At 43.0% G+C, this 17,500-nt stretch overlaps 1 protein-coding gene across 1 annotated transcript in view; it reads right to left on the reverse strand.

The window, feature by feature from the left end:
- LOC124397798 (WD repeat-containing protein 7) overlaps nucleotides 1-17,500 on the reverse strand; it is a 96,107-nt gene that overhangs the window by 14,224 nt on the left and 64,383 nt on the right. Inside the window, 2 exon segments of the mRNA XM_046867586.1 lie at nucleotides 2,723-2,909; nucleotides 8,367-8,591. Coding sequence (XP_046723542.1) covers nucleotides 2,723-2,909; nucleotides 8,367-8,591 — 412 coding nt within the window.

The raw sequence follows: 17,500 nt of genomic DNA on the forward strand, positions 1-17,500 counted from the left end.
TCTTACACACACAAATCAATGTGTTCAGCAAGCTGTTGTGTTCAGATAAGAATTAGCAAATTTTCTTTACACTTAAATCTGTGATGAAACTAAATAGCAGGCTGTCAATCATCTGTGTTCTAATATATATATATATATATATATACTGCCAAGAGTTTGTGGACACCTGACCATAAGATTGTTATGAACTATGATGTTCTTTTTGAACAGCCCAGTCTACATTTATAATAATCTCCACTCTTCTGGGAAGATGTTCCACTAGATATTTGTGGAGGTTTGTGCAGCTTCATTCAGACCCATGGGTGTTAGTGAAGTCAGGTAGTGATGCAGGTGAGATGTGGTGGGAGACCTGGGGTGCAGTCAGCGTTCACATTCATCATGTTTAATAGGATTCAACAGCAACAGGAACTAATTAATGCAGAGAGAACAAACTATTGAACTACACACACACACACACACACACACACACACACACACACACACACACACACACACACACACACACACACACAAACAAAAATAATGTAGTAAACTAATAAAAAAAATCTAAACAAATAAACAAAAAATGGAGATGGGGTGAAACACAGGCTGAAAGAAGGCTGAGACGTGAACTGAGACGTGGATGAGATCTGGGCCGAGACATGGGCTGAGACGTGGGCTGAGACACGGGCTGAGATGTGAGCTGAGACGTGAGCTGAGACATGGGATGAGATCTGAACTGAGACGTGGGCTGAGACGTGAACTGAGACATAGGATGAGATCTGGGCTGAGACGTGGGCTAAGAGGTGGGCTGAGACGCAGGCTGAGACGTGGGCTGAAACGGCCCCTGCAGCATCAGCCTGCCTCAGTGCAGTGAGACTTAGGGAGATGTGGAGATCTGTAGATGAGTGTAAATGAGGGATTAAGTGACTGATCCTGTGTCTCTGAAGCTCTAAAGCTCCGGCCCTCTGCCAATAACTGATCAATAACTTTGATCTGAAGAGCGATTGGCGTGAAGCGAGTTCTCACTCTCACACACTGATCTGACTCCGGAACTGACCTCGCAATACACACTACAGTGTATACACAAACCACTGCAGAAAGAGAGAGAGACGAGAGAGAGAGACAGAAGAAAAGAGAGATATAAAAAAGACGAGGTAAACAAGAAATACAAAGAGACGAGACAAAAAAGATGAGACAAGAGAGACTTGTTCAAATGTGCTACTATAAAGAATCTTTACATCCTTCCTCTCTCTGTTTCTCCCTCTCCTTCCTCCCTCCATTTCTCTACCTCTTTTTCCTCCCTCCATCTCTCCCGCTCCTTCTTCTCTGTCCATCATTTCTTGTCCTCCCTTTTTCCTTTCATCATTCTCCCTGACTCCCTCTCTATCGACCCTTCTTCCTCCTGCATCTCTCTTTCTCCTTCTTCTCCCTCCATCTCTCTTTCTTCTCCTTCCTGACTGTCAGCTTTGTTTCCTTCTCCACCTCTCTATTTTGTTTCTCTTTCTCTTTCTCCCTCACTCATACTTCTCTCCCCTCCATCCCCCTTCTCTCTCCTTAATCGCCTTCCTTCCTTCTCTTCCCTCTTTAGACTTGTTTTTATCCTCTCCCTTTTTCCATCCCTCCTTCACCTCACACATTCTCCCTCCCTCTCTCCTTTTCCTTACGATAAAAAAGAGGCAGAGAGATAAAGAGAAAGCGTGAGTATTAGAAAGAGAGAGAGCGACTGAGAAGGATAAAACGAGTATCTGCATGAGAAGAGAGAAGGAAAAAGTGTGCATAAAAGAGAGTAAAAAAAAGACCGATAAATCGAGAGAGAGAGAAACGGAGAAGTATAGAGTGCATAAGAAAGAAAGAGAGATAGCGACAAATCTCTCTCCCTCATCCAGCGTTCACTCGTCGTCCCTCGTTCCGATCTCCCGCCTGATAAATGAGTGCCATTTTGCAGTAACTCTATTATCAGGAGCGTCGCTAAAAAAACGCAGACGTATTTGTATTGATAATAAGTTTGTGGCGCTGATCGGGTTTCAGGTTAACGAGGTGAGTCGGCTCGAGGGGGAGATCCTTCATACGCCTAACCCGGTTAGAGGGGTGACCCGCCCGCCTCCCTGCAGACATATGGGTCTCCCTCTTCCTCCTAAAGGTCCTGCAACACGCCTCAGCAGACGTCCTACATCATAATAATGTCCTGCAATCGCATTACACCCTGCGTCCCTGCGTCCTTGTCCTGCCGCGCGTCCGGTGCTGCCACGCGCTCGCACGCTGTCCGTGGTCCTCGTCCAGATGTTCACATAGCGCAGGAAGACGCTCAGAAATCACGTCTGTTCTGCACGAACTCCACGATAAAGATAATTTTTTACAGATATTATACACGATATTATTCCAACTCAGGTGGTCGGTGTGAATACTGGACTCTGATTGGCTGGAAGTTTACACACACACAAGGGACGGCAAGATTCAGCGATTTTGCAGAGCATCGCATTTTTCCCACTGCATCATATTGCAATGAATTGTATTGTGTTTGAATCGAATGGTATCGTATCGTTGGCGGTGCATCGAGATGCGAATCGCATCAGCCTCCGTACAGTAACAGATTCAATCTGATTCTTACTTTTATTCATTGATCTTAAAATAATTCATTTATTGTACATTGTGGCATCATTAAGGAAGGTTGTCAGTGAATAGACATGCGAGTGTGACTCTGTGTGTGTGTGTGTGTGTGTGTGTGTGTGTATATACTTACTTGGCCAGCTGTTTCTCAGCGTCGGCACACAGCTCCAGCAGGCCCATGAGCACCGCCGAGACGTCCATGTAGGGCTCCCACACCGTGAAACCTCGGCCAATCAGATCAATGGCGGTGCGTCGGATAGTGCTGTGGGCGGGAAGTTTGGGGCTCGGGGGCTGGAGGAGGAGGAACGTCAGGGCCTTACCTGGGAGAGAGAGAGAGAGAGAGAGAGAGAGAGAGAGAGAGAGAGAGAGAGAGACATGAGGGGGTTAAACTGTGGTCTTTAAGATTTAGTTTTGTCTCGTGTACAAAATTAAGTCAATTTTTATAATCAGTAAGACCAACATTTCTCACACACACACACACACACACACACACACACATACACACACTAAGTCGGGCAAGCAGGCAGACAGACAAACATACAGGCAGGCAGACAGACAGGCAAAGAGTAAGGTATGTAGGCAGACAGGCAAACAGAAAACAGGTAGACAGACAGACAGACAGACAGACAGACAGACAGCTCAGGATATGTACAAACAAACAGATAAATACACTGGCCATAAGACAGACCATGGCAGAACAAATAAATGTCTGCAGTCTGCAGTCATGCAGTGTGTGTGTGTGTGTGTGTGTGTGTGTGTGTGTGTGTGTGTGTGTGTGTGTGTGTGTGTGTGTGTGTGTGTAAGGGCTAAAAATCATCGGCCCAGACACTAGGTGACAGTTTGCTCCCTCTTTTTTTTTCTTTTCCCGCCTTTACAGCCCTAAATCTCCTCGAAGACGGGACCTGGAGACAGCGAAAGACGATTAGGGGACACACTGTGTGTGTATGTGTGTGTGTGTGTGTGTGTGTGTGGTGGGTTGAAACTTTCTGTCCATCTATTTCACAAACTGACATGACACACAACACACACACACACACACACACACACACACACACACACACACACACACACACGGACTATAATTAATGCCAAGTTAACAAATATAAAGAGCATATAAACAAACAAGCACACAATCTACACAATCACAATTTCTGCTAATGATAAGGTACATGTGCACACATACTCCCACAACACAGTGAACATTGATGTTTTATGGTGATGGTGGTCTTGGTATTAATGGTGTTTGATGGTGACTTTGGTATTGATGGTGTTTGATGGTGTATGTTAGTGTTGATGGTGAATGTAGGTGTTTGATGGTGACGTTACATGGTGAGATGGGTATTGATGGAGTTTGATAGTAAAAGTTGGTGTTGGTGCTGAATAGTGATGTTGGTAGTGATGGTGTTTGATAGTGATGATGGCGTTTGATGGTTGTGATGTTAGTGTTGGTGAGATGGGTATTAATGGTGTTTGATGGAGATGTTAGTGTTTGATAATGTTTGTGTGGATATTTGATAGTGATGTTGGTATTGATGGTGAATGTTGGTGTTTGATGGAGAATGTAAGTAGTGATGTTTGATGTTGGTGTTTGATAGTGATGTTGGGTGGTTATAATGGTGTTTGATAATGATGTTGGTGTTGATGGTTTTGGGTGGTTAATTGTTGCTATTGATGCTGACACTGACACTGCTGATGACATTATCTACATGTTTAAACTGTGTGTTAAGGAGAAGAACCGTTCCCCAAGCAAACCCAAACACACTCGTATTCCAGATCAGGGAGAAGCTTGCAGTACTGCTGTGTGTGTTTTATATAAAGAGAGAGAAAGCGATTGACTCTTGATCTCTCTGAAGTGTAACCGAGTTAAAGCCAGCTGCTCAGTGGTTGGTGTGATGGCTGCAGTCCAGCGCAGAGTGATCAATGCCATCGAATCTGTATGTTCTCGTTACATTCAGCCTTATAGACCTTAACGATAGAGAGAGAGAGGGAGAGAGAGGGAGAACCTCTCTCACCCAATAACTCATCCCGTGTTCTCAGTACCCAGTGCTGTCCCCTGAGAGCTGACTTTATCAAGTGTGGAAGGTGAGCTAATATCAGGCAGCTTATTAGAGTCAGGTGACCATAAAGTCTGCTTGAAAAAAAGGGATATAGAGAGTGAAAGCACCGGTGAGGGAGAGATGGAGACCTTCTTCTGACCTCCGCCTAACCTCTGTGATGGCCTGCAGGTGTCGAGATTCAAGCCATCAGCGCACAAGTGCACAAGACTGGCGTCGGCTAAATAGTGCATTGTGTGTGTTTTATTGTACTAATGTTCATTATTATAATTTATTAATTATTTTCTTTGCTCATGAATTGTCTCTGATTCTGTTTTTCATTTTTAAAATGAAAAAAAAAAGCTTTTATCTTTATTTAAAATTTGTCTTTTCTTTTATCAGTCTTGATTTTATTTATTTTTTTTACTCTTATTGTTATTTTTTTGGGCTGTAATATTTTTTGTTTGGAGATTTTTCTCACCTCTTTTTCATCTACAGGAGATTTTTCCATCTTTATTTGTTTTAATGCCTTTCATTTTCAGTTTATTATATTTTATATTTTCTCCATTAAATGATTTGCATCAGTCACTTTTATCTCCAATTCTGAATTTACTTTAATTTATTTAGTTGATTTACTCTGTCTGTCTGTCTGTCTGTCTGTCTGTCTGTCTGTCTGTCTGTCTATTTTCCTGGGAATGTAATTGTACTTTTTGTGTATTTGTTTATAGCTGTAAACTGTTTCCTCTCTCTGTGTGTGTGTGTGTGTGTGTGGGCTTTATAACCAAAAAAATATTAGTTTTGTTACATTTATTTTTGCAAAGAATAAATAAAAGTAAAACGTGAAATGGAAGTGTTGTTTACATGAATGTGTGTATGTGTGTGTGTGTGTGTGTGTGTGCCTCTATGTGTGTTTGACATGAGAGAAAAAATAGGTTTAGCGCACTCTCTATCATTTCCCATCAAGGTCAGTGTGTGTGTGTGTGTGTGTGCACGTGTGCATGGGTGTGTGTATAAGCCATGCCTCTGAGCGGCCTTGAGATAAGCTGAGGTGTGTGTGTGTGTGTGTGTGTGTGTGTGTGTGTGTGTGTGTGTGTGTTTGATGATGGCTCCCGCTTAAAAAAAAAAAATACAAAGCATAGCACCTGAGGGCAGTGACAAGGTCAGCTAAGAGAAACACCTGAGCTCAAAACACACACACACACACACACACACACACACACACACACACACACACACACTCTCTCTCTTTTCTAGTCCATACAGAAGACTCTTTCATTTTTCAAGGCTGATGCTCTGCGTCACTATTGTTTGTGTGTAACTGCCCCCGTCACGCCTCTAAGCTCTGCTTATTTCTAAATGGAAAGTTTACACACACACACACACACACACACACACACACACACACACACACACACACACTCGTTCAAGAGCTGCTATTGCTATAGTGTGGTCCTCTGGAGACACAGTCCATAAAGGGACTCTCCTTACACACACACACACACACACACACACACACACACACACACACACACACACTATATGGCATACAGTATCTCCTTGTAGTATAGCCTTTAGAGCACATTAAAACACACAAAACTTCTTTCTTGCTGTGTTTTACACACACACACACACACACACACACACACACACACACACACACACACAGCCTACCTCAGGCAGTGCTGAATAATTTAGTGATTGAGAAACCTGTCTTTTTTTAATAGTATTTTTTTTATTGTTGGTGGCCAAGGGACAGTCCAAGGCTCTCCTCAGATATGTGTGTGTGTGTGTGTGTGTGTGTGTGTGTGTGTGTGTGTGTGTGTGGCTACAGTATAATCGCTAGTGAACTGAAGTGTTTTTAAAGCCTGTCTTCACCTAAGAAAAAGAAAGAGAAAAGAATAGGGTGTGGCACGAGGTGAGGACAGAAACAAAACCTAAACTCATATTTTATATTTTTCTCCATATTTTACACAAGTAACTTGAGATACTCAAGATAATCCAAAAGATGGTGGACACCTGACCATAAGTTTGCTAAGTGCTTCTTGTTGAACATCCCAGTTGAACCACTGTAGCAGACTGTTGATATAAATTACAGTCAAAATCCATCTTCTTTAAGAACTTCATGGATCTTTAGGCTGTTGATGTAGAACAATCCTCACCCAGAGTGGTCTCCAGAGTGGAGCAGGCTTTGTGTACAGGAGCTGGAACAGGATGTTTTCATGTTACAACATCCAAAGACAACCTATAAAACTTTGTGGTAGCAGTTTGGAGGAGAAGCACAAAGGTGGAAAAGCCACACACTGTTTTTGTGAGTGTATATTGTCTTTTGTTCCAGAATCTGATCTCCTGACGATCAGAGCCAACGCTTTTCTGTCATGCCACTGGGAATCGTGAGTGAAGAGCTCAGTGGTTAAGATGTTGGACTTCTGATCAAAAGGTCAAATCCCAGCCTCACTTAAATACCCCCCGCAAGACCCTTACCCCTCACCTGCTCAGGATCATAGTCTCCACCCAAAAAACAAAAATGGAAACGAGGTTTTGCGGCTCTGAACTTATTAGCGTGAAATTTGCGCTCATGACGCCGTGGTTACGAAGAACTCAACCCTGATTTTCTCCACAACGCTGCAACTTCCTGTCCAACTTTCTAGCGGGTGAAGATAAATTAGCATCTGATCGATCGGAGTTGCTCTTCAAGAGGAGTCTTTAAGACCTGAAGCCTCACCTGCGTTTCCATTCTTATACCTCCTTCATCCTGCACCTTCTCCATCTCTCCATCTTTCTCTCTGTCCACTCATATTGATTTGGCCTTCGCTTTTGATTTGACCATGAAAGAAAGAAAGGATGAAGAGAACTGCTCAGAGGGAAAGGTGCAGACTTCTGAACAGCCTCTATCAAATGCTCTTATTTCCAAATGTTCCCCACCTCATCACTCCATCCACAGGGATTAGAAGGATGGAGAAAGGGATAGCGACGTGTGTGTGTCATGGTCGGCAGCATGGAGTGTAAAAGGACAGCAGTTACACTCTTCTCCTCCATTCCTAATTTTATCCCTCTTTTCTTCCCTTTCCATCCTCTAATTATCTCCTCAGCTCCTCACCTAAAACGTGACATGTTTATTGCCCTAACGAACAGCTCGTTAGCCCGGACGATGGTTTGTCAATATTCATTTCTTCATCGACGTCGGGTCGACGCTTAAACTAAGATGTCCTCTCAGAGGGAACGAGGCCAGGACTGTCTCTGGCCTGCCTCCAGTACTGGGCCGTGCTAAATTCTATTTGCTGTTTGGATAATTAGCTGAGGTTCTGCGGCTCAGGGGGCACTGGGTGGGGTGGGGGGGAATGGTTTGGATTAGGCCGGGGTATCCGGTCTGGGAGGCGGAAAATCTGCTTCATAAGTAGACGTGAAAATATAGAGATATAGAGGTGGATGGAGATGGATGTAGATGGTTAAAGGTGAATAGCAGTGGATTAAAGTGGATGAAGATGATAAAGATGGAAAGAGATAATGGAGATGGAAAGAGATAATGGAGATGGATGGAGATAAATGGAGATGGATGGAGGTGTGAGAAGGAGAACTTAATTGAAGAAAAGTGAGATTATTCAGCAGTAGTTCCATCACACAACATAAACAACAGGGCAACTGGCACACAAGCTGTCCATTCTGGGGTGTGTGTGTGTGTGTGTGTGTGTGTGTGTGTGAGAGAGAGCGAGAGATTGAGTGTGAGTGTGTGTGTGTGTTTCTCACAGGTATGGCGTGCAAGCGAGTAGTTGGATCCCACAGTGCTGAGGCCGAAGCCCTCGGGCGCCTGGCCGCTGGTCCTGGGGCGAGACGGGAGTCTGGGGGGTTCGATCTCTGCCCCGAACTCTGCTCCGATCACGCCGAGCAGCACGATGGCGGTCGCTTGCTTCCTGCGTTCCTCATACGAGTTGGAGATCTTCTTGGCACTGGGAGGAAGATTACTCAGACATCCTGCAGGACACAAACACATGAGAGAGATGAAGCTACACGAAAAAGAAAACCAGCATCATCAACACAAACCAAATGGATGAGACGGAGGCAACAGAGACAGATAATGAGGACCTGGACTAATGAGGACCTGGACTACTGAGGACCTGAACTAATGAGGATCTGAACTTCAGACATGACAATAAACAGATAAAAATCATAACCATGGTTTTAAAATGTTTGTGTGCAAATTGTGTGTGTGTGTGTGTGTGTCAAATAGATATGGTTGTAAAAATGTATGTGTTTATTGTTGTGTGTGTGTGTGTGTGTGTGTGTGTGTGTGTGTGTAGGTGTGTAAAGATATCAGACATGCGTGTGTCTGTGTGTGTGTTTGTGCGAGAGAGTTGTAAAGACCCTGCGCACCTGTATGTGTGTGTGTTTGTGACTATATCAGACGTGTGTGTGTGTGTGCGCATACTGTAAAAGACCCTGGGCGCGTGTGTGTGTGTGTGTCTGTATTTGTGACTATATCAGACGTGTGTGTGTGTGTGTGTGTGTATGCTGTAAAAGACCCTGGGCACGTGTGTGTGTGTGTGTGTGTGTGTGTGTGTGTGTGTGTGCGTGCATGCTGTAAAAGACCCTGGACACGTGTGTGTGCGTGCGGGGGTGTGTGTGTATGCTGTAAAAGACCCTGGGCACGCGTGTGTGTTCGCTTAATTGTATAGAGAGCCTGAATGTGTGTATTGTTTATGAGAGGCCCATAGCTTGTGTGTGCATTATTGTGTAGCAGAGCGCGTGTGTGAGCATGTGTGTGTATTGTGAAGCCGAGGTCACGGTCAGGGTCGGCTGCTTAATGGAGTGTGCGCACACACGCGCACACACACACCACCCCTGCTACAGCCTGCACCCCACAACAACAGCACCAGAGGGGGTTACGCTTTCGGAAATGTGTGTGGGGGAGTTTATAGCCTCACACACTCACAACTCCACCCCTCTGCAATTCACACACACACACACACACACACACGCACGCCTCAATTAGACACGCGCTAACACACACGCTTGTACAAAGACACCACGCTGCAGAACAGCACACGTATTAACCTCTGCACTCACTCCTTGACTGAATGCACACATGTACACCGCAGCCAGTGTGCAGCGTGTGTGTGTGTGTGTGGTCATTGAACAAAGGCTATGACTTGGCTGGGCTTCAGTGTAAGCGCTGACCGCTTGGCTTGGTCACCTGATCACCAACTGACCACCAATCAGGTTCTACTAACATCAGCACTGTGTGTGTGTGTGTGTGTGTGTGTGTGTGTGTGTGTGTGTGTAAAAAACCATGAGGACAATTAAGAGAAATGATGGAGAAAGAGGAATGAAAAGAGAGAGAGAGAGAGAGAGAGAGAGAGAGAGAGAGAGAGGTGTTCGTAAAAAAAGAAAATTGTGGTGGAAATTTTAAAGCAGAGCCACAATGTGTACGATCAAGCAAACTGTGTGACTGTGTGTGTGACTGTGTGTGTGTGTGTGTGTATTAAATATTCCAAATATCTTCTACAAATTGTATTCAACAATCTTCAATGTATATATATATTTTTATTATTGCTGTCAATTGATTAAAATATTTAATTGCGATTAATTGCATGTTTGTCATGAGTTAACGCAATTAATCACACATTTTTTATCAATTCTAAATTACACAACAATTTGTAAGTTTTTAATTCTCTAATCAACATGGACAAGTACAAGTATTGATGCTTTACACTTTATTAGTGAAACCAAACTCAACATCGAGCAACATCAACCTTTAAGCTCCACCCACACAATACAGAGAACCTGGATACACTTTTCTGGCCACGAGCTTCAGAATTGCACCTGCTGGATTCTGGAACAAAGTCAGGAGCTCACACAGTTTGCAGGTCCGTGGTTGCGCCGGATAAAACCAGACGTTCAGTTTTGATCGTTCTATTTGTAATAATAAAATCATCATCTTAGACGACAAACGGAGATCCGTCTCGCTAATCAAAAATCTTTATTAGCGGAGGCTAGTGTAAGTCGATCTCTTCAATCCGATGTAAAACCAGAGCAGAGATGTATGTGAGACACACACACACACACACACACACACACACACACACACACACACACACACACACACAGTTAAGAAAAGAAGATCAGAAATTAGTTTCAAGCTATTAAACCAATTTACTGCTCCTTCTTCTTCTTTCGGATGCTCCTATTAGGGGGCGCCACAGCGGATCATCCGTCTCCACACCCCCCTGTCCTCTACATCTGACTCTTTCAAACCTACTACCTGCATGTCTTCCCTCACAACATCCATAAACCTCCTCCTTGGCCTTCCTCTTTTCCTCCTTCCTGGTGGCTCCAACCTCAGTATTCTCCTACTGATATACCCTTCTCCACCTGCTCCCTACTCTTACCTCAAATCACCAAATCATCCACAAACATCATAGTCCACGGAGACTCCTGTCTGACCTCGTCCATCAACCTGTCCATTACCACTGCAAACAGGAAAGGGCTCAGAGCCGATCCTTGATGCAGTCCAAACTCCAACTTGAACCAGTCTGTCGTTCCTACTGCACACTTCACTGCTGTCACACTGTCCTCATACATGTCCTGTCTGAGCTCTTCCCTGAATCTCACACTACACTCTTCCTTCTTCAGTTTTGACCATCTTATTCATCTTTTAGTCTTCACTCTCCTCCTCTTCTTCACCTCCAAAACCATCCTACAGACCACCATCCGATGCTGTCTAGCTACACTGTCCCCCGCCAAAACCTTACAGTCTCCAATCTCCTTCAGGTTCCATCTCCTACATAGAACAGAAGTTTTCCTTCTCCTCCATCTCACAACCCACTTGTGGAGCATTGGGACTAATGACATTTATCATCACCCCTTAAACTTCCAGTTTCACATTCATCAGAAACTCTCTTCACCTCCACTACACTCTTACTGTACTCTTCCTTCAGAATCACTCCTACACCATTTCTCTTTCCATCCACACCATGATAGAACAGTTTGAACACCTCCAATGTTCCTGGTCTTATTCCCTTTCCACTTGTTCTCCTAAACACACAACATATCTACCTTTCTCCTCTCCATCATATCAGCTCCCTCTCTCCCTTTACCAGTCATAGTTCCAACATTTAAAGTACCAACCCTAACCTCTACTCTCCTACACTTCTCCTTTCCCTGCTGTCTCTGTAGACGTCTTCCTCCTCTCCTTCTCCTCCTTCAGCCAACAGTAGCCCAATTTACACCGGTACCCTGTTGGTTAACGATACCTGTGGAGGTCGTTGGTAACCCGGTCCTTGACCGATCCGGTATGATTTTCTGATTTGTGATCTGCATATTTGATTTGGCACATGATTTACGCTGGATGTCCTTCATAACACAAACCTCCACATTTATCTGCGCCTGAGACCGACACTGAGAGTGACCGATTTGTGCAACACTAATCACTGTGTTCAAACCAATTTACTGCTAAGGAACCAAAAATTCTTGATTTAACTTGATTTAATTCTTAATTTAAAACTGCTTTGATTTGAAACTGGATTCTTCGAACCCATCGATCGTTTTATTGCGATGAAACTAATCGTGTTATTTCCGTTCCGTTTTCTCGGCGCAGGAGGGATTTAACGCGATTCCCTCGCTCTAATACTCGAGTGTGTGCAGCGGAGACACGGCCTCCAGCCTGATTTAATTCCAACCCAAGTCCCACAATCGCCTCTGATTGGCTCTTGTGCAACCTCTGACCTATTGGGCCAGAGCATCTCTAAGAGGGTGAACATTTTATCTGTTCGACCGACACACACACACACACACACACACACACACACACACACACACACACCCCAAGTGAGGACATTGGAGAGATCTGCAGTGTTGAAGCGCCTTTAATTGTGATGGCAATCTGACTGTGTTGCCGATAAAGACAAACACTGCCAATTTATCTCGTCCTTTTCATGCACGCACACACACACACACACACACACACACACCTATTCTCAGTATAAGCCGGTTATTCCGAGCGCCTCCTTCCTATAGCTGAGGTCAATAGCTGATTGAGCTCTGGTTAACCACTGTCCACATGAGACATAACGCATGCACACACACACACACACACACACACACACACACACACACACACACACACACACACACACACACACAAAAGATGATTGATAATAGGGGAACACAACTTACAGGGCAAAAAGGCACACACAACCGTCTTGCTGTGTAAACAGACATGTGGATGGACAAAGAAGCAGACAGGAAGACAGACAGACAGACAGACAGAAAAAATGTTTTATATATCATATATATTACACATGATATTTCTGTGCACAAAACCAGCTCCATTAAGATCTGCTTTACATGGGTTGAAGTTGATGTACTGCTATACAGTAGAGCTCTATTGAACCTGATGAATGTGAATGTTGACTGCACCCCCAGGCCTCCTCAGTTCACCTACATCAGGACCTGACTTTTAACCCTCGTGGATGAATTAATCTTCACAAACCTCCACAAAAAGTAGTGGAACATCTTTTCAGATGTGTAGAGCTTATTAGAACCGCAAATGGAGACTCAATGTGGAATCGGATGTTCAAAAAGGAGCATATACGGGTTTTGATGGTCAGGTGTCCACAAACATTTGGTCATATATATATATAAATTTTCTGATCTGGAATATTTTGGGCCAGTCGTGTAAAGTCATGGCCCATAGGATGACGTGAAAGCTGGAGGATTTGGTAGAAAGTTGATGTCTTCAGAGGATTTAAGGGTTAATGGAATACTAACAGGACACTGATGGATCACATGCGCTCGGAGACGGCGAGGTATTTTTCGGTTTCTCGTCTCCGCCTGCTCCGCACGCGGCTGCGTAGCGGCACGGTCTGTGCAAACCATTGATTTTTGAACGCCATCGATCCTCCACCTTTGATATGGCCAAAATCAATTTTAACGACATTGTATCTAAATCCTATTTGCTGCTCCCTGCTTTCAAACATAATAAACTAAAAAGGCTGGACGACGGCCCGTTAGTCTTAAAAAAAAACTAAACAAAAACAAAAAACCAACAACTTGATTAATCTTAAAAAAAAAAAAAAAAAAAAAAGAGATGGAACTCGGCAAGCTGCGCTCAGACGGAAATAAAATTATCAAGCGGGGGAGAGCATTAATTAAAAGCGCCTTGGAAACTGCATCAAGCCATCAGAGCCTCTCTCAAACACACACACACACACACACACGGGATGATCAGAGCTCTGGATTGTAATGAGGAAGTTAAAAGACATTATGCGTAAAAGTAAAAGAATGATTTAGTTTATTATAATTAGGATATTTTTCTGATCAATAATGAACGATGGGTAAAGAAATAAAATACTTAAGGAGCTGCTGCTATTGGAAAACAAGAGAAAAAAGAAAGAGAAACAGAAGACAAGCTTTTCTTTCCTTCATGTATATAATTTAAATAAGACACATGTATAAATATATACACACACACACACACACACACACACACAAAATCCTATTTACTTCATCTTGTTTAGGTTATTTCTTTTCACTTTTTGTTTGCTATTTTATATTGTACATAATTAGTGTAACATTTATACTGATCTTTCTTTCTTTCCCTTTTTGAGAAAGAGTGAGAAAAACTGAGAGAGAAAGAGAGAGAGAGATTAAGTGAGAGATGGAAAGAGAGATGGAGAGAGAGGAGGAGAGAGAGAGAGATGAAGAGAGAGAGAGAGAGAGAGAGAGAGAGAGAGAGAGAGAGAGAGAGAGAGAGAGATGGAAAGAGAGAGAGAGAGAGAGAGAGAGAGAGAGAGAGAGAGATGGAGAGAGAGAGAGAGAGAGAGAGAGAGAGAGAGACACACACACTGGAGCTCCTCTTTGTGCTGGAATTATTTATAGAACACTTCTTGAACCAGGAGGACCTTCTATAACATTTTGAACTTCCTAGAATTCTAAATAAACCCCATAATCTACAACATGGTGAACGTTCTAGAACAACATGAACAAAGAACCTGAACAGTCTCTACAGACCTTTTACAAGCTTACACATATTCCAGAATTCTATATACACTCCAGAACTCCACATACATTCTAGAACCAGTGCACATTCTAGAACAACCCGAACAATGTGAGGAACAGTTTCTTCCCTCGAGCCAACAGGATTCTCAACACAGAACTAAACTGAAACTCACACACACACATCCAAACTGTGTGACTGAACTGTACAAGCCGGACTCAACACACACTCGTACTCACTTCACACATCCATGTCTTCAGTACCACCACTATTATATTACCTCATTATTACAAACTGTTTAATTACAAAGTTCTATCACTCCTGTGCTCAGTTGTCTCCGCACACTACACTGTGTAATATACAGCAGGTTTACTGGTGGCGCTATTTTGTGTTTTCTGTGTTTGTCCTGCACCGTCTTGTGTCGTCCTGCACCGTCTTGTGTCGTCCTGCACCGTCTTGTGTCGTCCTGCACCGTCTTGTGTTGTCTTACACCGTCTTTTATTGCACTACGGACCTTTTAGAACCTGGAGAACATTAAATAATTTTCTAGACAATCTAGAATGTCAAATACACTCCAGCACACCACAGACATTCTAGAACCTGGTGAACATTATATGATATGCTCTTTACACCAAGGTAAACATTCCAGGACTATATTCTCCAGACTTCTGAAGCAGAATGTATTTTTTAGATGCATTCAATAGATTCTATCTGAAACTCTGCAAAATAAAATGATCTAAAAACCAGAGAAACATTCGAGAACCCAGTGGGCAGCATGTGGATTATCAGGCCAAGCCATGTCAAGAACAACTACCCCTTCTCTTTTCCCTGCCCCCAGCGTTCCCACGATGCTTTGCGCTCTCAGGCTGCCTGGCCGCCATTGATCACCGATATGCAGGCAGGTAAAATTTGATAGCGGGGGATTGTGGGAAACGATCGATCCTGCCTGCAGTACGATATCTGAGGATTCTCATGGCAGGGAAATAAATGCAGGGTTTTGTTTTTTTTTTGTTATTTGTGTTGACGGGAAAAAAAAAAAAAAAAGGAAAACCAGATGTCCAGAGCAGCTCGGGAAGGACGAAGAAAGGTTCCCCCTGATGAAACACTAAGACAAAAGAGGTCGAGTGCTCGTGCGGAATTCATTTACGAGACGTCAGACGGACGATAATTGCAAACGCAATTTGTGAGAAAGGGGCAAAAAGCGAGGGGACGCTCAGGTTCTGTCCTTCTGCTGAAGGTTAACTGGGTTCGCTTCATTTCAGATTGGCAAAAAAAAAAAAAAGGTCCGTTCAATTTTAAACATGTACATGCTTGGGCACACACACACACACACACACACACACACACACACACACACACACACACACACACACGCACACATCCCAAGATCCAAACTTTCTCCTCTCCCTCTCTTTAAAAAGAGAAAGAGAGAAAAAGTGAGTGAGGGATTAAAAAAAAAAGACAGATGAAAAGAGAGAGTGAGAGAGAAAGAATAAAAGACACCCCGGGGCAATATGTACCTGAACCCCATGCAACAGGCAAACACTGACATCGCTCATGAAGCTCCACCCCCAAATAAATCTAACAATTAATTCTAGAACCCTTTAAACATTCTAGAACCTGAAGGACCTTCAACGATAATCTGAACATCCTAGAACAAACACACACCAGAACTCAACATTTTAAAACCTTGTGAATATGTTACTGAACCTTCTACCACACTATGAACATCACAACAGGGTAAACATTCTAGAACTCTGAGTGTTCTAGACCAACCTGACCTTCCCAGAATAGAAAATTCAAGCACTCCAGAACTCTTCAGAACCTGGCGAATGTTCTAGATCAACCTGAACATGCTCTCACAACTATAGACATTTTAGAACTCACCAGGTGTTCTAGAACAACCCAAACTTCCCTGAATACTATATAATCAGGAACACATGACCCGAACATGACCATTCTACAAGAACCTGAACATTCTATCGCACTATGGACCTTTAATAACCTGGAAAAAGATACAAAAAATCTAGAATGCTAAATACACTCCAGAACTCACATACATTCTATAACCTGTAGAACATTCTAGAACAATCTTCTAGTACACTACAGAACTTTTGTAACCTAAAAACATTAGAGAATCTTTTATAACAATCTGAAGATTGTAGATCACCACTCTGTTATATACAGAGTGAACACACTAGACCTTTGTAGGTGTTCTAGAACAACCCGCACATCCCTGAACTCTATTATCATTCACATAAAAAAAACGCTCTAGAACATGAAATGTCTACAAAAAAATTAACAACCTATCGCAATGTGGACCTTTTAGAATGAGAAGAACATTCTAGAATTTTTCTAGCCAGTCTGAATATCTAGAACGTTAAATACGCTCCAGAACTTCACATTCTAAAACCCGGTAACTGTTCTAGAACAACCTGAAACTTCTATCACATAGTCTGGACAATCTAGAAAGCTAAATACACTGTTCTTGTCACTGAACATTTTACAACAGAAGAACCATGCCAGAACACTATATATCATTTTACAACAGGGTGAACACACGAGAACTTTGTGGCTGTTCTTGAACAACCAAACTTCCCAGAATCCCATATAATCATTCTAAAAGTTTTTTAATGTTTTATCACAATCTGAGAATTCAAGAACACGGCCTAGACACTTTCTAGAAAAGGGGGTATTTTGTGTTGAGATATAAAGCGTGAGAGATATTGCGCTCGAGCGAAAGCCTTGATAGACACAAATATTTATATTTCAATAAAACACACATTACACAAAATAAAGTGCAGGGACCCGAGTGCAATAAAGTACAGAAGCAGGTTCTTAGGGAATATTAAAATGTTTTTCTGCGATATTGATGTCATGGTGCATG

This window comes from Silurus meridionalis, chromosome 15 (assembly GCF_014805685.1).
Source record: "Silurus meridionalis isolate SWU-2019-XX chromosome 15, ASM1480568v1, whole genome shotgun sequence".
Lineage (NCBI taxonomy): Eukaryota > Metazoa > Chordata > Actinopteri > Siluriformes > Siluridae > Silurus > Silurus meridionalis.